The sequence below is a fragment of the Astatotilapia calliptera genome, chromosome 23 (assembly GCF_964374335.1).
Source record: "Astatotilapia calliptera chromosome 23, fAstCal68.1, whole genome shotgun sequence".
Lineage (NCBI taxonomy): Eukaryota > Metazoa > Chordata > Actinopteri > Cichliformes > Cichlidae > Astatotilapia > Astatotilapia calliptera.
In genome coordinates, this window is record NC_137443.1 from 32,716,976 (window position 1) to 32,741,664 (window position 24,689).

The 24,689-nt window shown below is 40.7% G+C and overlaps 3 protein-coding genes across 4 annotated transcripts in view; all 3 read left to right on the forward strand.

Annotated features, from left to right (window-relative positions):
- LOC113016306 (uncharacterized) overlaps positions 1-6,002 on the forward strand; it is a 36,461-nt gene extending 30,459 nt beyond the window's left edge. Inside the window, exons 28-36 of one of the 2 annotated variants that reach the window (XM_026159045.2) lie at positions 121-189; positions 281-361; positions 562-597; positions 676-712; positions 877-1,434; positions 2,710-2,996; positions 3,081-3,255; positions 4,704-4,898; positions 5,060-6,002. In XM_026159045.2, the coding sequence (XP_026014830.1) occupies positions 121-189; positions 281-361; positions 562-597; positions 676-712; positions 877-1,434; positions 2,710-2,996; positions 3,081-3,255; positions 4,704-4,898; positions 5,060-5,067 (1,446 nt within the window). In that variant the 3' untranslated portion in view covers positions 5,068-6,002. The remainder of the gene's footprint in view (positions 1-120; positions 190-280; positions 362-561; positions 598-675; positions 713-876; positions 1,435-2,709; positions 2,997-3,080; positions 3,256-4,703; positions 4,899-5,059) is intronic. The other variant, XM_026159046.2, reaches the window with a different exon arrangement.
- A 3,282-nt stretch (positions 6,003-9,284) lies between these two features.
- LOC113016133 (kelch-like protein 41b) lies at positions 9,285-18,922 on the forward strand. The gene is made up of 6 exons (XM_026158707.2): positions 9,285-10,573; positions 11,476-11,633; positions 12,008-12,115; positions 14,988-15,173; positions 18,272-18,418; positions 18,521-18,922. The coding sequence occupies exons 1-6, from the start codon at positions 9,461-9,463 to the stop codon at positions 18,630-18,632; spliced, it is 1,824 nt and encodes a 607-aa protein (XP_026014492.1). The 5' UTR covers positions 9,285-9,460; the 3' UTR covers positions 18,633-18,922.
- A 2,052-nt stretch (positions 18,923-20,974) lies between these two features.
- On the forward strand, positions 20,975-23,148 carry LOC113016135 (2-oxoglutarate receptor 1). The gene is made up of 2 exons (XM_080297461.1): positions 20,975-21,079; positions 21,978-23,148. The coding sequence occupies exon 2, from the start codon at positions 21,987-21,989 to the stop codon at positions 22,974-22,976; it is 990 nt and encodes a 329-aa protein (XP_080153587.1). The 5' UTR covers positions 20,975-21,079; positions 21,978-21,986; the 3' UTR covers positions 22,977-23,148.
- Positions 23,149-24,689: the final 1,541 nt, after the last annotated feature.

A 24,689-nucleotide genomic window follows, 5' to 3' on the forward strand; every position in this document is an offset into this window, starting at 1 on the left:
GTCCTTGATAGACATTCACATATCTATAAAATATCAAGACATCCAGGGCTCTGTGTACTACCTAAACCTGTAAGTATCTATCACAAGCTGTAACACAACTGCCTTGTGTGTTTGATTCAGGGTGAACAGGGGGCCCAGGGTGTGGTAGGACCAAGAGGAATACCTGGAGAAGGCTTTCCTGGAGCTAAAGTCAGTTACTGTGTTACCCGGGACTGAATGTGGGGTTGTGAGCATTTATAATTCTTTGAGTGCTGATGTTTTGCAATGTGGTGTGCAACAGGGTGATCGAGGTTTGACAGGGGAGAGGGGGCTGAAGGGGATCAAAGGAGATGTAGGAGACCCTGGAACCCCAGGGCAACCTGTGAGTGACGCTAATGATTCCTTCATGTCTCACTTTGTTGTGTTCTGTTTTGTGATGGCTGGGGAGAGGGCTCCAACCCCTGAACCTGCTCCTATTCTGCTTGTTATCGCTACTGACATTTGTCTGCCCCATGAAACTGGAAGATTTGCAGAAACAGTGACACTTTGTGAATAAACGTTTTTTAATATTTTTGATCCTAGGGCCGACTCGGTGCCAAAGGTGAAGCTGGCCTCACTGTGAGTGTCATGTGTTCATATCTGTATCGTTTTACTTTTTGTGATTATCCATATGCTTATATTGTGTATTCATTGCAGAGAGAAGACGTCATTCGATTGATCAAAGAGATCTGTGGTAAAATATCTTTTGATAGCATAAATATTGTAGTAGATTTAATTTCTCAATGAAAGCCACTGTGTCATCTGATCTGTAAAGTGCTGGATCCAGTTCCACAGACTGGAACTCATCAATGTGACATTTCCGCCATGATCTCATATGTTGATGTGATGTGATTCTAGGATGTGGGATCAAGTGTAAGGAGAGGCCTATGGAGCTGGTGTTTGTCATTGACAGCTCAGAGAGTGTGGGGCCTGAGAACTTTGAAATCATCAAGGACTTTGTGAATGCATTAGTGGACCGGGTAACAGTGGGCCGAAACGCCACCAGGATTGGCCTGGTCCTGTACAGCCTTGAGGTGAGAACTGTATTCAACTTGGCCCGCTATGTCACCAAACAGGATGTCAAGAATGCAATCAGAAACATCCCATATATGGGAGAGGGCACCTACACTGGTACCGCTATCCGCAAGGCGACGCAGGAGGTCTTCCATAGTTCACGTTTGGGAGTAAGCAAAGTGGCCATCGTGATTACTGATGGGCAAACCGACAAGCGAGAACCAGTGAAGCTGGATATAGCTGTGCGAGAAGCACACGCTGCCAATATTGAGATGTTTGCCCTGGGGATCGTTAACACCTCAGACCCAACGCAGGCCGAATTCCTGAAAGAACTGAATCTAATCGCATCTGATCCAGACACGGAGCACATGTTCCTCATTGATGACTTCAACACCCTGCCAGGTAAGAGGCATTTTCTTTACTTACCCTTAATATGAGTCTTTGTTAATGAGTTGAGTTGCTTGCTGATTGTATTCTGATTATATTCCTATAGAACAGGAATGATGTCTTTGTAAAAAGCAACATAAATGTGATTTTCGGTGATTTATTACAGCTAACTGTAATAAAGCATTCTTCAGCAGCATCCTTCACAAAATGTGAAGAATTGACTGAAGTATTGTGATAATATCCCTAAGGAACTGAGACAAGAATTCTAAAATTAAAATAAAATAATATCCTCTGGCAAATTAGTTGTATTCATTCAGCACAGCCAAAATAGCATGAAAAAACCCCCGTAATGGCACAAAATGTCCCCAGGATTACCTTAGGGATGTCGTATTGTGAGTTGCCTGGTGATTCCCGCCTGTAGTGAACCAATTTTTAAAAAATAGATTTTTCCATTTTTATACGGATCCATTTATATGTGAAGTGCTTGTGTGACTTGAAATCTACAATTTTTGTGTTATATTATTAAAAAATCATATCTTAACTTATATCTTATACAAGCTATTTTAGACACCTATTTAGCGCACGTTTATGTACCCTATAGTTACATTTACTTTTTTTTTTTTAACAATGCACCAAGTCTAACTACAGATATGCAAGTCACATATACTCATTATTATTTAATCTAGGCAGAATAACCTCATAGTGGTTTCAAATCTCATTAGCGTTCTGATCTTCCACTGTTAGTTGGTTAGTTTGTGGTTAGCCCTACTGTCTGTGGCAATCCATAATTTAGCATTCTATGTTGATGTGAGTGACAATTTGAAGAAATAATGGATTATGCATCTTCAATAACACTTCTGAAGAGCTTAACCTAAACCAGCCAGCTACTGTACTTTTGCACACTTAGCCAGTTTGGTTTCACTGTAGCTTTGCACGTTACTGGAGCAAAAGTAGGCATTATTATAATGAATGTAGTGTGTTCACGACCCGGAATCTGCTAATTAGCAGAAGGCAAAGCTTTATAAAGGCATGGGCGATAGGAATGTTTATTTCTCAAGTTTTATCTGTTACTGGCACTAAATGAAGTATATTAGTATTCCACCTCTGCATATGACCTGTATGTTTGTTTGTGCACAAAATTAATGCAAAGCCATCTGATAGTTAGAAATTTAACAGAAAAGAATTCCTAAAAAAATCTTTTAGGCTATGTCTGGCGAGCGAATAGTGACAAAACAGTAATTAGTTAAATCCTTTTTCCTAGTTCCTAACTTCTGTGTCTTTGTGTCACAGCCCTCGAATCCAAGCTGGTCAGCCAGTTCTGTGAAGATGAGAATGGAGCCCTAATATATAACAGAATAACTAATGGCTACAACGGCTATGGAAACAATGGTTATAATGGGAACAAAAATTTAATCAATGGAAAGTATGCTACTGGTGGCTATGGGTACAGGCCTGTGACCCAACCGGAAGTAGAGAATGGACGTCAGACTGGTATCAACACTGGTATCAGCACACACAGCCATGGAGGAATGATAGAGACCACCCAGCATGAGATTAAAGGATCCAACAAAGTACATGTATGAAAACAAGAATACATCTTTATATGTACATTACACACATTTATTATTCTAACAACTGGTTTCTGTTTTTTTCCTCAATAGGAAGGAGGGGTGCAGCGTGGGGACACATTTACCCACAGCACCTCAGACAAACATCTCTCTCCATCCAGGGAACACTCTTCATCGTCATCATCATCTTCATCCACAAGCATAAGTACAACATCCTCCGGTGTTTCTGTACAGTATGTACCTGTACCAAGGCCAGTTCTTCCCAAAGGTATATGAAGTCCAATACTCTGCTCTACTTTTCTATCTTTCTTATGAGCAAAATTATTTTTATTACAGAGATCCAAAATAAATAAATTCCCTCACTGCAAAGACATACCATGAGCAAAAATTCAGTTAGGACCTCAATATTTAAAAGACAATACACATACTATGTGTATCTGCCCTCACATACATATGAACTCGATTGATGTCCCATTCATAAACAATAGGGTTTAATATGACATTCAATTCAGTTTTATTTATACAAGGCCAAATCACAACAACAGTCGCCTCAAGGTAGACCCTACAATAATACATGCAGAGAAAAACCCAACAATCATATGATCCCCTATGAGCAAGTGGTTTGGCAACAGTGGGAAGGAAAAACTCCCTTTTAACAGGAAGAAGCCTCCAGCAGAAACAGGCTCAGGGAGGGGCGGCCAGATGCCACGACCGACCGGGGTGAGAGAAGGAAGACAGGATAAAAGACATTGGCCAAACCTTTGCAGCTGTTTCAACTCTTCTGGAAAGGTCCAATAAAGTGCGACTCTCAGTGTGACTGTGGCCCAAGGTGTTACAATCAATGCAGTATATTTACAAGGTTAAATAGAGCTAAAGGTTAGCAATAAGTTAGCTAGCTAGTTGACATGTTAAAATGATATGTCACGCTATAACTAAACTATTTTTTTTCTAAATGTACATTATCCTTAATTAAGGACACGAGAGGAGGATAATACTTTATTTATCACATGATAGGAAAATTCTTTATCTTTTAATAACTTTGGACTAATGGCAGCTTTCAGAGTTACTTAAAATACTTAAAATGGACCTAAAATGATACGCCACCTCATGGCCACAGTATTTTTTTGTGACATGAATATTTTTTGTAAGAACCTGCAAACAGATGTTAATGTCAACAACCGAAATGAATAATGGCACAGAAAATTACTTATGATATCAGATAATTACTGAAATCCAAACCTCTGCCTTCAGTGTGGGGGTGGTACATAATAATCCGTTCATGTTTAAATGTTTTCTGTGTTTTGCACCCTGTTATATTTTTGTCCGTATAGTGCTGATAGCAGTATAGTATAGTGCTGATAAGGGATAGTGACACTGGGGCATTAAACGAATAGTCAGCAATCTCAGTTTTGAGATGGCTGCAAATGTGGTGTGATGACACCTGATGGAGTAGATGAAGCTCCTTTGGAGTTCTAGTCCAGTGTGCTTTGAGTACAGGCAGCAGAAAGGGAGCAGCTTTCGTTGATGTGGCCTTTCTGCTGTGTGTGCAGCAAGGTGAAGAACAGGGAAGCCAATTATTTTTGATGCAGTGTGGCTGATTTTGTGCAATCTGCTTTTTTCTGACAGCATGGTGAAGAAACGGAGCAGAAAGGGCCACTCTGAGGTTAGATTAGGTGGAAACGAGTTCTCTCATTCATATGACATCTTCTCCTGCAGAGACTGTCCCCTTGGACCCCCGCTGTGGCTTGGTTCTGGACCAAGGTACGTGCAGGGACTACAGCATCCGCTGGTACTATGACAAACAAGCAAACGCGTGCGCCCAGTTCTGGTACGGAGGCTGCAATGGCAACAAAAATCGATTTGACACAGAGGACGAGTGCAAGAGGACATGTGTGGAAGTCAGATCAACTGGTATGCTCTCATGATTTATGTCAGCCATATTTTTGTCTTTTATGTCTTTCACACCTTGCTGCTTTATTTGCCTATTTCATGACTGAAATATTGAGGCTTTGACACTCCGCTTCGATCCAAATGTTTGGGAGTATTGACTTTCTCATATATTTTTTTTCCAGGTGGCTGAGTGAGGGCATCCGTCACACATCTGCCTACATTTCGAGGAGGGGCAGCTATGACCAGCCATTTTTCACAGGGTTATGTGAAGTTTTAGCATAATTCTCAGGCATATACATGTACACTGATGTTCTGTATCATCTCCACATTTTTGCCTCCTCCTCCAGGATCTCTTGTAATTACAGTGAAAAAAAGGAACGTAGCATGGATAGATAGGGCAGGAGATCATCCGTCTTCTCTCAGGAATACAGATGAGGGCTGGCTCGTAGCGTGTTAGGAGTTCCAGAGGACTTGACATACCCACAGATCATTTTTTTCATACAAAGCCTGAGTGCTGCAAACGTGTTGAAAAGATGGACTATAACTAATAACTCCAGTGCTTCATGACTTGTCATATAGATTTAATTTCCTTACTCAATCACTCTGAGGTCTATTAGTACATATTCACAAAAAACTAAAAACACACAGTAGAGATGAAGCTTCTCATCCCTTGTATCGATCAAATATAGTTTTTTTTTCCTTTTCATATATATGATTCCTAACTTTATGGAATCTTTTTGAGCATTTGAATGTGTTTTTTCTTAGATTTACTGAATGAAAAATGTTTACACTGTTTCACTTCACAAGCTGTAACAATAATGGAAATACATGCATGTATACTCACACACACTGCCCTCTACTGGGTAACAAGTATTAATGTCATAACTGACGTCTGCTGTATGAGCAGAAAACCTACTGTTGAGCACCCCATCTTTGTTGCAAGGCTATACTGACTGCATTCATACATACTGTACTAAGTGCTACATGGTCATCATTTAATATCAAACATTTTTTAATTAATCATTTCTAAAGTAATATGTGTAAAATGCACCAACGTTATTGTATAAACATGATTTGGAGTATGGGGGTATTTTTTCTAAAATAAAGCTGACTTTTATTCTTTTCCAATGTCTATATTTTATTTAAGCCTTCCTAAAAATCCCAAAATTGATCATATAAAAAGTGTCCTAACATCGGCATTTGTAGTATTTATTAATATTATTAGGAGAAACATTTTGACTGAGGATGTTTAAAGTTTGGAACATGTTTCATGTTATCAGTGCGTCGATTCAACGGTTCATCAAGGCTCATAATAAAACCAAATTGCTTTTAGCGTAGCAGTTCATGGTTCTTGATGGTTAATGGTTCAAATATGAACATTAACATAGGCTTTCATAGACTGAATATAAAAGATGGAATGCTCTGTGACTATTTTCATGATGACTTCATGAGCTCCATCAATTATGTTAAGTCACATTAAATACAACATGAAATTATTTTTGTAAATGTTGGTCAGCATTGGTAAGAAAGGAGAGTAAATCAGGTAATGTACCAAGAGTGGGTGGTGTCCATTGGTTTCACAGTCAAATCATCTCCACAGTTGGGATGCCCCATTTGAAAAGGGTAAAACTTTGTTTGTGATCACTGCTGGCTTTATTATTACCGCAGCCCTGTAACCATTTATATTTGTGTTGAAAAACACCAGAATCTGGGCAATGTTCTTCTGACGATACGCGATCATAGGGGAAAAAAAACCTCTGCATTGGCGCTGGTACAGAATATAAATAGCTTCCTGTTTAAACTTCTTCTAAGTGATCGCTAAGGGTTTTACATCTTTCTGTTGCAACATTCTCCTCTCTGTAATCGGTTATATATTGAAATGCCTGTACATGTCTTCAACCTGGGCATGCTTTGTGTGCCAGGTTACAAAGGCCCTGGTGGGTGACCGACCGAAACAACTCCATCTTTTATAAAACAAGTAAGCACCCAACGAGAATAAGGGGCCAGTCAGAGTAAAATATAATTTAATTTTGATCCACTTTTCCCAACAGTAATTTTTATACAGTCCCTTAATACCCTGGACAAATGGCTACTTAAATGTGATTTCAATATGGTGTAAGTGTGCATAATTAACCTCCTGTGGCTTTAGGGAAGTGGCAGAGTCAGCTCTATCCTTCTCCTTAAATTACATTAGACACTCCTCGACAAGTGGCATAGTGTGATCTATCTTTAGCGCTGCCCACGGGAGAAATGTTACCTAACTCTACACACTCCTCACTTTATCAGGCAACAGGAATAAGACTCATATTGATTCAGACGCACCAGTAATTACCTTTTTTAATTGGCATTTTAACATCTTGTAGTAACTTCTGCGGTGTGACCATCCATCCATTCAAGACCAAGGAGATCAAATAAATGTTTTCATTTTAAAATCATCTTGGTGAATGGAAGAGTGTTTTAAAAGGTTCAATAGCGGAGTGCCACACACACATGCTGACACATACCAACAGCCAACAAGGAAAGTGCTGAATAATGCTGATTGGTGGAAAGAAGTTCTTCTAGAGACAATTTTTGCTGTCATTATGCAAAATTCACTCATATCAATAGACTCCTGCTCATGTGAGTAATTTACAAGAACTTGCCACATTAGCTTATTATTATCCTGAATTTTTTGTGTTCTCTGTAAAGTGCACAAATGCACGTTACAAATGACCCATTTGTGGTGGACTATCAGTCTGCTGTAATCAATTAGCATTTGATTTCCATGAATTGATTTTGAATTTCATTTCTTTTCATTTCTCGTCAATATTTTTCTGTTTGACTTCGAGCTCAGATATTAGCATAAATATAAATGTTAATATTGTCAGTTAAAGTGAATTGTTGATGCTATCTCCATCCATCCATCTTCTTCTGCTTATCCAGGGCCAGGTCGCGGGGGCTGCAGCCTAAGTAGAGAAGCCCAGACCTCCCTCTCCCCAGCTACCTCCTCCAGGTTGTCTGGGGGAACACCAAGAGGTATATAATCTCTCCAGCATGTCCTGGTTCTGCCCCAGGGCTTCTTCCCGGTGGGACATAACACCTCACCCAGGAGGTGTCCAGGAGGCATCCTCGTCAGATGCCCAAACCACCTCAACTGGCTCCTTTTGATGTGGAGGAGTAGTGACTCTACTCTGAGCCCCTCCCAGATGGCTGAACTTCCCAGCCACTCTTCAGAGGAAGCCCATTTGTGCTGCTTGCCAGGCATAGCCCGAAAAAGGGACATGGGCAGGGGTGCGCATAAGTGGTCCGCAGGTGCGCATGCGCTGTCAAAATAAAAAACGCGCACCAGATAAGAAGTTGCAATGTCAGAAGGAGTCTGAACCGCAAAAGAAGCGCTTCTGACATTTGTTTGGAGGTGGAGGAACACCAAAGTAATTGCTTAAAGGAGCTTGCTTCTTCGACATCTTTAAGTGTTCTAAACAAATGTTTGTCCTCCTCCAGAAAATTTAATGTATGCAAACATGCGCTGCAACTTCTTATCTGGTGTGCGTCTTTTATTTTGAAAGTGCATGCGCACCTGCAGACCACTTATGTGCACCCCTGGACATGGGCCCATCTTCCTGCAGGCCCACCGCAGGAGGCACTGTAGGGGTCGGGTGCATTGTGAGCGGTGGCCAGGAGTGGAGGCCCTGGCGGTCCAATCCCCAGCTACCAAGACTTCATGCAATACTATAATGTTAAAATACATCAAACAGAAAAACCTACTCACAGTTAAACACAGGTGGTTTTCATTTGGAACGAAGTTCACCTGAAAGTTCTTGTGTGAGTATCATACTATCTCATTTCATAAGCCTAAAAAAAGCACTGATAGCACTTTTCTTTTATTATCATAGGTTTACTTATTTAGGCTACTTTTTTACTATGATAAAACAAGAACTTAAGAAGGATGGTATCATAACGTTGGGGGAATCTTTTGGTCCTAGGTTCAGATGTGCCACAATTTAAAACTGACTTTATATTATCTGCAAAATCTGATATCAATAATATAATGTGAAGCAATGGAAATTGGAGTATGTTTCAGTACAAAAGCACATCAGTGGCTATAATTATCTGAAAATGTAAATGCAAAAAAACTCAATGAGCCAGTGAACAATATGTCCAACTTTAAGAGGGTGCACTTATTTTGAATATGACAGCGATTGCTGTAAATGTCTCTTAAGACTCCAGCTTAAGGAAAGCTATTTGTAGGATGTGACCACATTGTCTCCACTGTTACCTACCCTGTGACACTCTGGGAGCTGAATCATGGTGGCATATCCCCAGCCAGTTGCTTCTTTCAGTCTATGGCAGCAGCTGCTCAACCCTGGCCTGTGGTGCACTGTGATTTGGCCCAGTTAAATTCCATAGAAGCTGAACCATTCAGGGGGCCAGAGGGAACTATATTTAGAGTGGGACAGGATTAAATTGCAGGGTCTTCACACAGGGAACCTTTTCTTTGCTCTGCCTTTTCCAGCCAGCACTGACTGCCAAGAGGACCTGTGGCCACTGTCTCTTTCCTCTCTCCACCAACTCCTTTGTTCTCCTACTGTTTACCTCCTGACACCATGGACCCCAACGCCATCAAGGAGGAGCTGCGCCTGTTTCAGAGCACCCTGCTCCAGGACGGCCTGAAAGAGCTTTTGAATGAGAACAAGTTTGTGGACTGTCACCTGAAGGTAGGCGATCGTAGCTTTCCCTGCCATCGGCTGATCATGGCTGCCTGCAGCCCTTACTTCAGGGAAATTTTCTTTACTGAAGATGGGAAGGAGGTGGAGAACACCAAAGAGGTGGTCCTTGAGGATGTTAACCCTTCCATCCTGGACATGATTATTCAGTACCTCTACTCAGCTGAAATTGATCTCACCGATGACAACGTTCAGGATATAATTGCTGTGGCAAACAGGTTCCAGATCCCTTCTGTCTTCACAGTGTGTGTCAACTACCTTCAGAAGAAGCTGTCCTTGGGTAACTGCTTGGCCATCTTTAGGATGGGCCTGGTGCTCAGCTGTCCCAGGCTGGCCATCGCAGCACGCAACTACATTGCTGACCGCTTTGAACTCCTTTATAAGGAAGAGGAATTCCTAAAACTCGCAGCCCATGAACTGTTTGCCATTATTGGTGGAGACTCGTTGAATGTTGAGAGAGAGGAACTGGTTTTCGAAGCCGTCATGGCCTGGGTCCGCCATGACAGGGAGAAACGCCTCAAGGTCCTGAAGGATGCTTTCAACTGTATCCGATTCCGCCTCCTGCCTGAGAAATATTTCAAAGAGAGAGTGGAGACTGAAGAGATTATCAAAGCTGACCCAGAGCTTCAGAAGATGATTCAGGTCATCAGGGATGCTTTCAAGGGCAAACTGCCAGAGAAACCCAAGAAGAATGAGGGAGAGGAGGGGGCCAGCAAGGAAGGAGGTGAAGAGGAGGACAGTCCATTCCCTGGATTCCTGAATGATAATCGCAGACAAGGCATGTATGCTCGTGACTTCATCCTGATGATCAATGACACGGCAGCAGTGGGATATGACGTCAGTGAGAACGAGTGCTTCCTGGCAGCCATGTCCGAGCAGGTGCCACGTAACCACGTTAGCCTGGTGACAAAGAAGAACCAGCTATACATCATTGGAGGACTCTTTGTCGACGAGGAAAACAAGGATGTTCCTCTGCAATGTTATGCATATTTGGTGAGGAGGTTCTCTTTTCATTTGACATTATCTTTTCTCTGTAGTAGGCGATCTCCTATTTGGTAAGGAAAAATGTATATTTCCTGACTGGTCATGAGTCGTTGCAGGAGGTCGCTGGCTGCTGCTGGGTGAAATCACTCAAAAAGACGGTATTGCACCAAAGCTAGCTAATTACTAAGTGGTAGAGAAACTTGAAAAAATGTCACATGAACCAGAAACTGAGGATATTCCTTATTTGAAGTAAAATGTGTTCCTCATCCTGAAACTAAGACACTTTGAAAACAGCAAACAGTCTCATTTTTTGCAAGAAGCAAGAAGCTTAAAGGCAGGGAAAAAGTCCGTTTTTTTATATTAAATGTTTATATCAACAGTACAGAAATACAGTATAAATCTGATTCAGTATCACTGGGTTATATTGTGTTACATAGTTAGCTTTAGATGTTATGGTGGTTGTGAAACTTTTAAAAGTTAAATGATAGCTGGTCTAGCACTAGTTTTCAAGTGTAGTGGATAAAAGAAGCAGTAGTATTAGTTAACCTAAACCATCTTGTGGGATTTTATTTTAATTCCTTATTCAAACTATAAATAAACTAGAAGGAAAATATAAGTGAAAGTTATTTTTTTAGCATGTGATAACAAAAAGGCTGCAACATAGTTCTATCTGAATTCTCTTTCCAATAAAAGATGAATTACATTATCCATCAGGTCTAAGCAATATACACAATTAAGAATGTGATAGAGGCCTTGAACTTACTTTATCTTACAGCATAATCAATATGCGGATATCATGGAGCATAACAAGCAGATTCATGAGGTGAAAAAGACAAAGAGCTAATGGGTGCTAAAAGTATGCTTTCTCCACTCTTGTGAGTTATAGTTTTTTTTTTTTTCCTCCTCCACAGTTGGATCCGTTCAGCTCAGACTGGATCGCGCTGCCCCCAATGCCTTCTCCAAGATGTCTCTTTAACATCGGAGAGAGCGAGAACCTGCTGTTTGCTGTGGCTGGAAAAGACCTCCAGTCCAATGAATCATTGGATAGTGTGATGTGCTATGATACTGAGTCAGTGGTATTTCTTTGTTTTGATCCCTACTTCCCCCATTTCTCATTAAACATCTCACATTTGATCATTTTTAGGTGATAATTAACCAAGTAGATTTAATTGCATTTCTTTGTTTTAACTAAGGATTTTCTGGTATTGAATTTAATTAATTAATTATGGTAAATCTGAAGTTGTTGATCGGCTCTGGCTGTTTTTATTTTTATTATTATTATTTTTTTCATTCTTGCATTCATTTGTGGGCCATTTAAGTTATTGACATTACTCATATATATAACTTTTTTTTTTAAATCCCAAAGAAATTAGAAGCAATGAATTCAAGGGAAGAGAATAACACTTAATGAGTTCAGTTGCTTACAATTGTCACATTCTTCAGGAAGATGAGGTGGAGCGAGACCAAAAAGCTTCCCCTGAAGATCCACGGCCATGCAGTTGTCTCCCACAAAGGGCTGGTCTATAGCATTGGAGGAAAGACGGATGACAAGTGAGTAAACGTGTCACAATACGGCTGTGTGCAGGCAAGAGTAGGACCCAAACGCAAACTCACAGAGTCAAAAGGTAAACTCAAAAAACACAGCTTTATTGCTGGCGTGGAGTGGGACACGAAAAACAATACAAAATAAACTAAACTGGGAAAACTAAAGCACAAGGAGCCACAGGGAAAAAATCACACCGCTATGAGGGAGGACGCAACACTGACAAAGAGAAACATGGGGCTTAAATACACTGAGGGATTAACGAGGGGGAATGAGCCACAGGAGGAGAGCACAGCTGAGATTAATTAAGCAGGACGAGGCAAGGGAAGCAAAACTAGAAACATTAACATAGAACAGACTGTGAAAGTAAAACAGGAAACACACTGACGGAACTCAAGACATGTGAACTTAACAGACTGGGGGAGACAGAACATAGGGATCTGAAACATGGAACAGAAAGGCACAGTAGATCAACATGAACATAACAACGCCACAGGGGAAGAGTAAAACTGAACACGATGAACACAGAAACACCAGACCTCTTCACAATAAAACAGGAAACATAATGAGACGTAGACATGACAACCCAAACTTCACAATGTAAGACACAGACATGAAACACATGAAGAGCAGGGGAGATTTACCATAGTTGGAAACACGAGGGGGAAATAATAAGAACTAGAAACACTTAAGCATGATAACAAATGAACTTAGGAACCTGAAGGGCTTACATAAACTAAAACATCAAAATGAACTAAAACTCAAAACACTGGGTCATAAGACCCAGGATCGTGACAAAAGGACCTTCTGTATGTTTGTATGTTTCTTGTTCTTATACTTTAGAGTGGAAACTTTAATCTGAATGCTCACTGCAAAGAATTCCGACCCAACACACCATTCGGTTTGAGCTTTTTATCAAGCACACAGTAATACTTTTCCGCTCGGCACACATGGCAGCCAACTTCCAGTCAGCTGCACACCCCTCCCCCTCTGGTCTCCAACATCACTGAAAAAGGGAAATCCTTGACATCAATGACATCCACCTGTCCCTCCAACCTCCCTGGCACCACCCCTCCCCTGTAGCTGGGCCAGGGATCACACCTCCACCACACTCACTGATTATCCTATAGTCTTAGGGTAAAGATTAGTATGGGTTTTGTATTCTGTCGTGATATTTAAGACAAGGGTGTTTATTGTGAGAATCAGAATCAGGAGACTTTATTTATCCCCAAGGAGCAATTAACAAACAACAGAGGAGCATAACGTTGAAGATAAGGACAATAAGAACGGGCAATAAGAGTGAAATAATAAATACACAGAATATACAATATATACGGTTTTGAAATTAAAGTGACTGAAAGGTGAATAAATAACTGTAAGTGACTAAAAATTAATAAAGTGTCGGTAGTATAAGAAGAGTGTAGTTTATGTTTATCGGTGTGGGAAATGGTCTTACCGGCTGGAGTTAAAAAGCAGAGTGGCTTTGGGGACAAAGGTGGCTCTCCTCCTCTCAGTCCTGCAGGAAATGCAGTGGAGGCGTCGCCCAGAGGGGAGCCATTGAAATGTTGGGTGAAGAATGTGAGATGGGTGTCCCCACAGAGATAGCTGAATAAATGTGAGTGTGTAATCTAATATATGCTGCAATCATGGAAAATACCAGCCCTGTGCATCTCTTGTTACAGCCAGCATATGCTATTTTTCCTCTCTCTCTATGCCTGCGATAGAAGCCAGAGTTGGGAAGGGACACACTTTTTACAACAAAATGAACCTTAGGCTTTAAAACTGTAATAAGACATGCAGTCAGCTCTTGAGTTCAGCTGTCAGTAAAACAGGCTGCTAATTATCAAATGTAAACAGGTGTGCTCGACCTGGCTTAATATAGCTGGGACTATCACCAGAAGGTCTCAACCAAGAGGAAAATAAGAGCAAGAGGTAAGGGTAAATGGCACTTTTCTACAGCATACTACAGTAGCCCATTCACTCCAGCACTTTTCTCTACACCCAACAGCTTGTCGTAACTAAAGTTACAGTTTTAAGTTACAACTTTAAACTTTAAATTCAGATCTTTAAAAGAAGATCGGTTAGTTTTGTAACCACATAAGAATACTTTTTGGTCTAGCTGCTCCGTTTGCCCATTTAACAACATTTAACTGTTTCCAAAACGGACACAGCAAATGTTTAATTATGAGGAAAATGGAATCACTGTTCAGACTTTCAGTCTTTGGATTAAGTAACAATGAATGTCAACCTAACATTGACTGCAATTAGTAAAGGTTTGTGAACCTTTACTAATTTTGTCCCTATGTCTTTAAGCGCTCCTTCTCAGGACACCTTTGTTTGTTATATAGATTACGTTTACTAACTTGCTTTTTGTGTCATTTCTCTTTTCTTTTCTTGTAGAACTGTTTTTAGTCCATTTACTCACTCCTGTTCTGCTCTTTATCCACATGAAGCTTTTCTTTCTTCAAATGTGTTCCTGTTGATTGGTGTTTAGAGGCTGTGCCCTTTCAAATAGAGAAATCATGATTTTTTTTAATGAAGGCTTCATGTTGAAACACACTGTGAGTCCATTAGTCCAATTAGTAAAAATAATAATAATAATGAAGACATGAGGATACATTTTTATAATCAATCATTTAAACATTGGCTTTAAGATTAAATTTCTTTGTCGGTAAACAAACATGTATCTTTCCTTATTTAAAAGCAATTGATTTAAATTATCATCATTTTAATTTTAGAGCTTTAATTATAGATGCTTAAAGCACCCATTAATTGCATCTATTTGTGTAGGTGACATCACCAAATCAACACCAAAAATGAACAAAAAAGTTTGACAGCTTTTGATGCTGAAAGTCCCACATCTTTCCTTCATCTTCACAGCAAAGCCCTTAACAAGATGTTTGTGTATAACCACAAACAGTCAGAGTGGAGGGAGCAGGCCGCCATGAAGACACCCAGAGCCATGTTTGGAGCAGTTGTCCACAATGGCAAGATCATAGTGGTTGGTGGAGTCAACGAGGAAGGCCTCACTGCCTCGTGTGAAGCCTATGACTTTGCAACGAACAAGTATGAATATGTTTGCAACTTTCCTGTTAAATGAGAACACTCACTGGTCACTTTATTAGGTACACCTATTCAGCAGTTTGTTAATGCATATATCTAATGAGCCAATCGCATGGCAGCAACTCAGTGCATCATGTAGGCCTGGTCAAGGAAGTCTGCTCAAGCTCAAACTGAGCATCGGAATGGGTAAGAAGGGTCATTTAAGGGAGCAAGTCATGGTCTAAGGGTTTTAGAAACGACTGAAGTTTTCCCACACTATCATCTCTAGGGTTTCCCGGGAATGTTCTGAAAAAGTATCCAGTAAGCAGCAGCCCTCTTGTTCATGTTAGAGGTCAGAGATAGACAGACTGCTCAAGTCACCAGTCCCAAGGTCTTACTCCAGTGGACAGGGCTGGACTGGGACAAAAAAATCAGCCCTGGCATTTTTGGTCCAGGCGGCCAACCATCATTTTCTTCTTCTTATTATTTTTTTTAAGAATATGTATATCTGTCAGGCATACACATATTATGCATTTTTTATGTTTTTGTTTGATTATAGATATTGAAACAGGTTCTCATCAGGTACAGTTGTTTTTGGGTTATTTCTTAGTTGCTACATTTTAGATATAAGCAGTGGCTCATGATGAAAGTAGCCATTTGCTCCTTTCCTAATTACACTCAACAAAAATATAAACGCAACACTTTTGTTACTGCTCCCATTCCCCATGGGATGGACGTAGAGACCTAAAATTCATTCCAGATACACAATATAACCATCCCTCCCAAACAGTGGTCACAAATCAGTCCAAATGTGTGGTAGTGGGCACATCTGCTATATTGAGATAATCCATCCCACCTCACAGGTGTGCCACATCAGGATGCTGATCTGACATTATGAGTAGTGCACAGGTGTACCTCAGACTGCCCACAACAAAAGGCCACCCTGGAATGTGCAGTTTTTTGCGCTATTGGAGGTCTGGGGACCCAGAACCGGTCAGTATCTGGTGTGACCACCATTTGCCTCATGCAGTTCAACACATCGTCGCATGGAGTCTATCAGATTGTCAATTGTGGCCTGTGGAATGTTGGTCCACTCCACTTCAATGGCTGTGCGAGGTTGTTGGATATTCGTGGGAACTGGTACACGCTGTCGTATACGCCGGTCAAGCACATCCCGAACATGCTCAATGGGTGACATGTCCGGTGAGTATGCTGGCCATGCAAGAACTGGGACATTCTCAGCTGCCGTCTGCCCTGAACAATGTGAACCATGATTCATCCGTGAAGCGCACACCTCTCCAACGTGCCAGACGCCATCGAATGTGAGCATTTGCCCACACAAGTCTGTTACGGCGACGAGCTGGAGTCAGGTCAAGACCCCGATGAGGACGACGGGCATGCAGTTGAGCGTCCCTGAGACGGTTTCTGACAGTTTGTGCAGAAATTGTTTGGTTGTGCAAACCAATTGTTCCAGCAGCTGTCTGGGTGGCTGGTCTCAGACGATCTTGGAGGTGAACCTGCTGGATGTGGAGGTCCTGGGCTGGTGTGGTTACACGAGGTCTGCGATTGTGAGGCCGGTTGGATGTGCTGCCATATTCTCTGAAACGCCTGTGGAGACAGCTTATGGTTGAGAAATGAACATTCAATGCACGGGCGACAGATCTGGTTGACATTCCTGCTGTCAGCATGCCAATTGCACGCTCCCTCATTGCTTGTGGCATCTGTGGCATTTTGCTGTGAGACAAAACTGCACATTCCAGGGTGGCCTTTTGTTGTGGGCAGTCTGAGGTACACCTGTGCACTACTCATGATGTCAGATCAGCATCCTGATGTGGCACACCTGTGAGGTGGGATGGATTATCTCAATATAGCAGATGTGCCCACTACCACACATTTGGACTGATTTGTGACCACTGTTTGGGAGGGATGGTTATATTGTGTATCTGGAATGAATTTTAGGTCTCTACGTCCATCCCATGGGGAATGGGAGCAGTAACAAAGGTGTTGCATTTATATTTTTGTTGAGTGTATGTCCCTCCATCTATCTTCTTATCATGTGAGTTTCATCTTCCTCCATCTCTTACTCACTTCTACACAGCTGGTTCAGCAGCAGCCTCCTGTAACTGTGAGGTCTGGTTACTAGTTGCTGTTCACGGTGCAGCAGCGCCAACAACAAATATGTTGTTAATTTGACCCATTTTGCTGCATCTATTTTTAAGTTTCTTTTTATTATTTTCTCTTAGCTTTTCAGCTCCACCTTTTACTCACTTCTTCTACACTAAACTTCTTCCACAAGCTGCACCAGTGAATAGAGAAGGGAGGAGAGGGGAGGGGAGGGGCTGATCGCATTTAAGAGATTTAATTGGGCAATACAGTGTCAGTAATAAAAATGAACCAATGGGCCCCCATCAGTGCTTGCACGGCAGCGGCCTTTCAATCCATTGGCCCAAAATGCCAGATGACCAGTCCAGCTTTGCCAGTAGAGCACCTTTGGGATGTGGTAGAACAGGATGTTTTATTACATGTCACATTTAAAATCATCCCACATCCCCCAAGATGGTTAGAACAATCACAGCGCTCACTGGTTCTTCATGCTCATTGAGTCAAACCTTTCTCTAATAATTTTAGCTAGCTGGCTTCTCAGTGCGATTTATCTGCCCTAGCTAGTGCAGCATCTGGATAGGATTAAAAGGAGCCTCAATACTAATAAAACATAGATTTATCTTAGTGTGGTTTATTTATTTGCAGCAGGAACCTCTATCAGGTTGATTTAGATTTGCTTTAGCGATGTAGTTGCTATAACTAACTGGAGCCTATTGGCTCAGATTAACAGTATTTAAGCTAGCTAGTTTAAACTCTGACATTAAAATTTCTGCAATTAAGTGCAAAATATAAATACATTTAAGTTACAGGACTGGTTAATTTACTTGTTTATAACCAACAGAATTTTTTCGTTTAAAAAAAAATGTTGCACTCATTTGGCTTTGATAAACTACAGTTCAGTTATCTGCCAAAAGAAAAGAGAAATACTGAAACTGGAAAAAATGACTGCGGTACAAACTACAACAACAGGGATAGCTTAGACTTATTTCCTACCTTCTCCTAATGTTGTGTCTCCTCAGGTGGGAGCCCTTCACAGAGTTTCCTCAGGAGAGAAGCTCTGTCAACCTAGTAAGCAATGGTGGCTCGCTTTACGCTGTGGGTGGCTTTGCTATGGTTCAGATGGAGAACAAGGAGGTGACTCCCACAGAGGTCACTGATGTCTGGCAGTAAGTCTTATTAAGTTGAGGGACCCAGATTTACAGGCTTTTATTTTTTATATTGCTACTTTGCTCGTTTGGGAAAAATGACCCAATTCTCGCTCTTGTTAGGTATGAGGAAGACAAGAAGCAGTGGAGCGGCATGCTGAGGGAGATGCGCTATGCTGCTGGATCCTCCTGTGTTTCTATGCGCCTCAATGCTGCAAAGATGCCTAAACTGTAGACAGAAGCAGTTTCTTTTTCTTACACATCCCCACCATCAACACCTTCTGTCACCCTCTCCTCCTTAGGCGAGCTACCCCCTGGCCTCCTAATCCTCTCTACTCAGATTTCTGTGCGTCGAGTTGATCTTTGACATTCATTTTTTTCTGAACTAAGATGATTTTTATCTCTACAATAAAACACTTGCTTCTGGACTGCGCCATCCCGACAGTGAATAGGAATCACAATTTAGAGTGATTTCTATTCACTTTTCTAGCTTCCCTTTTGTAAAATAAACATTTGTAAACGTCAGCTTCTTTTACTGCTTTTAAGTGCGTGCGTGAGGGACATTACAGAGAACATCAGCATGTCCAGGGCAGCCAAGGGAAAAAAGACATATATTTGTAGATGCAGATGTGTTATGCTTTGAGGTAATGTCAGGTGTAGACTTGACACTCAGCGTAATAACCTTTAAACACAGGACAAATATTAAGCATGACTGCGGTCAACACTGCATGCTCTAGCGATAGCAGCAGTCAAACATAATGTGAGAATTGTAGGCGTATTTTTGCAGCTTACCCCGACAATGAGTGAAATATATTCACACTGAAAAATAACAGCGTGCATGTTTTTATGTTTACATTATAAAGACTGACACAAAAGGAAGAGGAAATTGCACAAGGTTTAAATCAATATTTCAGTGTGGTCTGTAGCTGATGACTACATGAGGTGGGAAGATGTGTTAAGGCGGCTGCAATCATTAATGCTTGAAGTGAATCATTAACAAAGACAAGCAACCTATTTATAAGTACCGAACTACAACGCTATGAAAAAGTACCCCCCTCCCACTACCTGATTTCTCTCCTTTTTTTAATTTTTGCTTGTTTTTCAGACTTACATGTTTGAGATCACACACACAACCTGAGTAAATGCAAAATCCAGTTTTTAAATAGACATTTTATTTATTAAAAAGAAAACAGGTAGCCAGACCTACCTAATCATATGTGAAAAAGTAATTGCTGGTTTGGTACTACCTTTAGCAACGAAAACTGCACCCAAGTATTTGTAATGACTGCCAATGAGTCTTTCACGTTGCTGTAGAGGAATTTTGGCCCATTCCTTTATCCACAATTGTTTTAATTCAACCACATTGGAGGGTTTTCATGCATTATCAGCCTATTTAAGATCATGCCAAAGTACCTTAAATGGATCTGACCCTGAATTTGACTAGGCCACTCTGAACGCTTAAATTTAGTTCCTTTTTTGAGCCATTCAGAGGTTGTCTTACTACTGCATAACACAAGTGTGATTGAGCTTCTGGGTATGAATTGAAGGCCAGACATTCTCCTTCAGGATTTTCTAGTGAAGTAGAGTCCATGAATTTTATAAGTGGAAAAAAATGGATGGATGGACAGATGGAACGTGTCCAGGTCCTGTCGTGAGGCAGAGAAGAAGCTGCATAGGTCAAATGCACTTGGTTTTAAATCTTGTCTATTTCTAGCAGCACTTGTGAGCTCTTTGAGATGACTAGGAACAAAATGCTTTAATTGCCTCAGGATAGAAGTGCAGAAAACTCAGCCGTTGTGCTTTTGGAAATTGTCCTTATTCACACTTTGCTGCTCCTTTCTCCTGTTTTTATCCTCAGGTAAGTAGTGGTAGCAACATCAGGAAGAAGGAACACAAGAAGCCAAGTAGTCAAAAAAATAAAAACACATGTTAGAAAAGTAAAATAGTCTCAGAACCACTGTAAAATATAATATTCGTTTTTTGCTGGACATTACATTTGCTGGACAGAACTAATTATATTACTAGTTACTGATATCTGACTTCTAGAAAATGCTGCATTTTACTGTGAGCAGCAGTTTGTTGATTACAGATGTGCACAACTGAAGCACAGTTCACAACATATAAGTTTTAGTGTGACACTTTTGATTGAAACTTACGGTCGAATTTGTAGAAAGTTAAAGTAAAATGGTAACACACTATTATAATTAAGTGTTCATTCCCTGCTTCTAAACCTTCTTGTTCCTTTAATCAGAAACCGTGTGCTAAATTTAGCTCGGTAGTGCCATGCTGAGGTATTCACATGCTCGTTTCAAGAAATAATAAAGACCTCATTAGGAAGTCTTGAGTTCATTCTTGTAAATGAACACTGGACTGTTTCCTGTGTTGCTAGATCCCCGACATTCCATTCCCTCACCTCACCACCTGAAACCTAAGCTACATAGACAAATTGACCCTTGAGCTTTGTCAGCTTAAGCGTGATACCAGGAAGTATGCACTTCACATAGCTGAAGCTGAAGCACACAACACAGGACTTCAAGTAAAAATATTCTGGACTTTCCCACTTGTGGTGTGTAACAGTGAAAGGAAAGAATAAAAGAGGGTGTGACTGTGGGATGGAAGTGAAAATAGAGACGAGATGCTAAAGGACTGAAGTGCATACTGGTGAGGATACTGGCAGTAGAAGTGAGTAAAAAACCTTTTATATAATCGAATGTTACCTTTATGCTGAGATGTAACACTGAAATCATAATTTACAGTTTGTAGTTTTTTGCAAAATGTAATCATTTTAATGAGTGCAAGTTCCTGCCTCATGAAAACCAAGTGTTTATGATGTGTAAGTGACACCTCACACATCCCCTGACATCCATAATGAGAACAGATCGTACTGACAGCATTACAGGATGCCATAGGCACTGTCATATACTGAGAGGCTTTCAGAAATCAGACTGTTGAAAAAGAATGATTTTGCTTGCTTCTTTCCCACCGAGTTTCCCTGATTGTTTGTTTCTTTGCTTGTCCTGCTCTCGCCTTCCTTCCATGAGCAGTAATTGCTGCCTGCTGTGATCTGACAGCTGGGGGGAAATGAAATGATTTGCGTGTTGCCTATTGTATTGCTCAGAAAACATATATGTCATGAATACAGTACACAAGAATAGAGGTGTTGTTAAAGAAAAGGCATTTGTTCAATGCGTGCCAATTATATTTAATATATTAATATTTCTGTTTGTTTTTATGTTAAGGCCTGCACTACTCATGTTGTGTTCATTCCCATGTTTCTCACGGTGTGATTTCCAAATTTTAGTGATCAGAAATAGCAGCTATACCAAAAACATCACTAACATTAAATGTGAATATTTGAAGTCTGTTTGAAAACTCTAACCAGCCCTTCTTGTAATATTAATAATTTTGAATAATTAAAAATTAATTAATTTATAGGATTGCTAATTTTGCTACATTGTGTCTCCCCAATTCCTTTTAAATTGCTTCAGTTACATTTTCATAAATGCAGGGGACATTCTATTTTGAGGGGTTTTTTTTAGTTTTCAGTGTGGTTATTAAAATCATTTCTCATTCTCAATAGGACTGAACTATGGCCATCAACCATTCCAACAATTCCAACTGTACCGATTTGGATGAACTGATGAAACACTACTACCTGCCTGTGGCTTATAGTCTCATCTTCATTGTGGGCTTGGTTGGAAATGTAACATCTATCAGCATTTACTTGACAAAGCTGCGTCCCTGGAAGAGCAGCAGCATCATCTTGGTCAACCTGGCGGTGACCGATCTTCTCTACGTCCTCAGCCTGCCGTTCCTGGTCTACTACTACAGCAGATGGGATAAGTGGTCTCTCTGCGGATTCATGTGCCGTGTCGTGCGCGTTGGGTTTCATTTGAACCTTTATGGGAGCATCCTCTTTCTAACATGTCTGGCAGTTTTTCGTTATGTAGTGGTGATTAAACCACTGAGTGCAGCACAGGTACAGCAGAAGCGCTGGGGTATAATTGCCTGCTCAGCTGTTTGGATCATCTCTGCCGCTGAAATAACACCCATGTTGAGCATGATATCAGTGAATGATAACAAGAAGTGCATAGACTTTGCAAGTACTGAACCCGTCGCTACTGTGCGGTTGTACGGCTGGCTACTTACTGCGTTTGGATTTCTACTTCCCCTTGTGGTGGTGTTTATGTGTTACACTGGGATAGTAAAACAGCTGGCAAACGGACCACGCACAACAAGTTTCTGTCGGATGCGAGCACGGCGTGTGACTGTACTGATCCTGGTGGTGTTTGTTGTATGTTTTATGCCATATCACGTCCTGCGTGTGTTGCGGATAGAATCAAGATATCATAACGTGACTTGTCCGGCAGAGAACATCGTGCATGCAGCGTATATCATCTCCCGGCCTCTGGCTGGATTTAACACATTTTTCAACCTGGTGCTCTACACTCTTTCAGGTGATACATTTAGGAGGGCCTTTCTCAACGCTTTCCACTGGGAACGCTGCCTGACCAAAACAAGGTCACTGGTCCACCTGGCCGTCATTAGCAAGGCAAGCAGGGACAAGTCTGCTACATGACTGACAACACCTAACTTTCTTTCTTCAGTAGCTCTGTGACTCATACTGTAGACATGCTGTAATAATATGCACTCATTGTGTCGTCTTTACCGTAGGTTCGTCTTGGGAAACTTTGCAGCAACCCAGAAGTGAAAATAATAAAGACTCAATGTATTAATGACTCAATAGTTAAGACCTTTGTCTACAGTTTTTCTTTCTCTGACTGGAAGTCCCCTGAGCATATTTACCTGACTTACAATGGATTCCTTTGTTTGAAGCCCCAAAAATATTTACTGTGTAGCTATGGACCTTGGAAGAGAGTTTGTATTTCTAAACTCTTTTGTTTGTGATTCAGATTTCCTAACAGAATGCCTGAGCCTCTGACATGCTAATTTTATTCAGATTCTTTCAGCTAGTAAGACAACCCCCTATGAGCAATCAGGTTGAAAAATAAAGCCACAAGATACAATGAGGGCAGCTTCTAGGACAGAACATTGAGATACTAGGAGACTTGCTCACATTGTTTTCCATTTGTGTCTATTTTTAGATTTCATAAGGCAAGCACTGCCTGCTTTGCTCTCCCCAACGAGATGCCACAGTGGTGCCTGAATATAGAGAACTGCTAGATCTCACCTTAAAGTTTCAGAGTATATCAAAAATTGATGGGCAACGTGATAGATAGATATGTGAAACTTTTACAGGCATTATTGCTGTTACAGCTATTTTATACATTTTAAAACATCTACTATAACAACACGCTAAAATTCAAAAAGGAGTTGTAGCTAGCTGAGTCATTTTAGCCTATCATTGTCTGGTTAAATAATCTTAAAATATTATGCTGTCAAACGTATCATATTGCATTAAGCATATTTTATTTTATTGAGTTACACCTCTACTGGAATGCTGAATCTGATTTTTTCCCTATAAGCACCAAAGGCTTTGGCTCATTTGACTAAATTTGATAAAGGAACAAACCTATTTAAAGTTGGATGGATTACCATTTTGTTAAACCTGCTTCACAACATGCTACTTTGTTATTTAAAGCACATTAAAAGACAGCAATCTTTATATCCAAATCTGGTGAAAGTAACAGGAAATATAAATTTCATGTACTGTGCTTGATGTGGCTGTTGAAGGTCTCAGTATGAATAGTGTGAGCAATAATGCTTTTTGACAAGATAAGCAACATTTAAATAAAACAATAACCAAAATAAATAAATGTATTCAGTGTGTGAACTTTTTCTAACAGGAGTCATCAAATATAATTTAGAATCAGCAAATTGACTAGTTTTAATTCACCTCCACCATCTATCTCTAGCACTTTTTTCTTTGAGGTTTCTCTTTGCGTCACATTGGAAATGGTCAGAAACGTTTTAATTGCTGGCCCTAAAAACACTGCATTAGTCATCCTGCTTTGTTGCATTTCCCCAACAGTGCTATAAAATGATTATATAGCCCGACAACACCTCCTCCAGTCATGATCTGTGCTAAGTGCTCACATATCCCAGAGTCTTTCAGAGTTCTCCGTGCAGATGCGTTCACCTTTCCCATGTGCTAGCAAGACAGGCTGTGCAATTTTCTCATTTCTCAAGCCTAGATGCTCTAAGAGCAAGAGCCAAGGACTTGGGACCTTCAAAGAGGCCGATATTACTAAGTCAAACCAAAGCACAAAATTTGTGAGAACACACAAACAATCACCCAGAAGTCCTGGAACAAAGTCATACTGTCAACCCA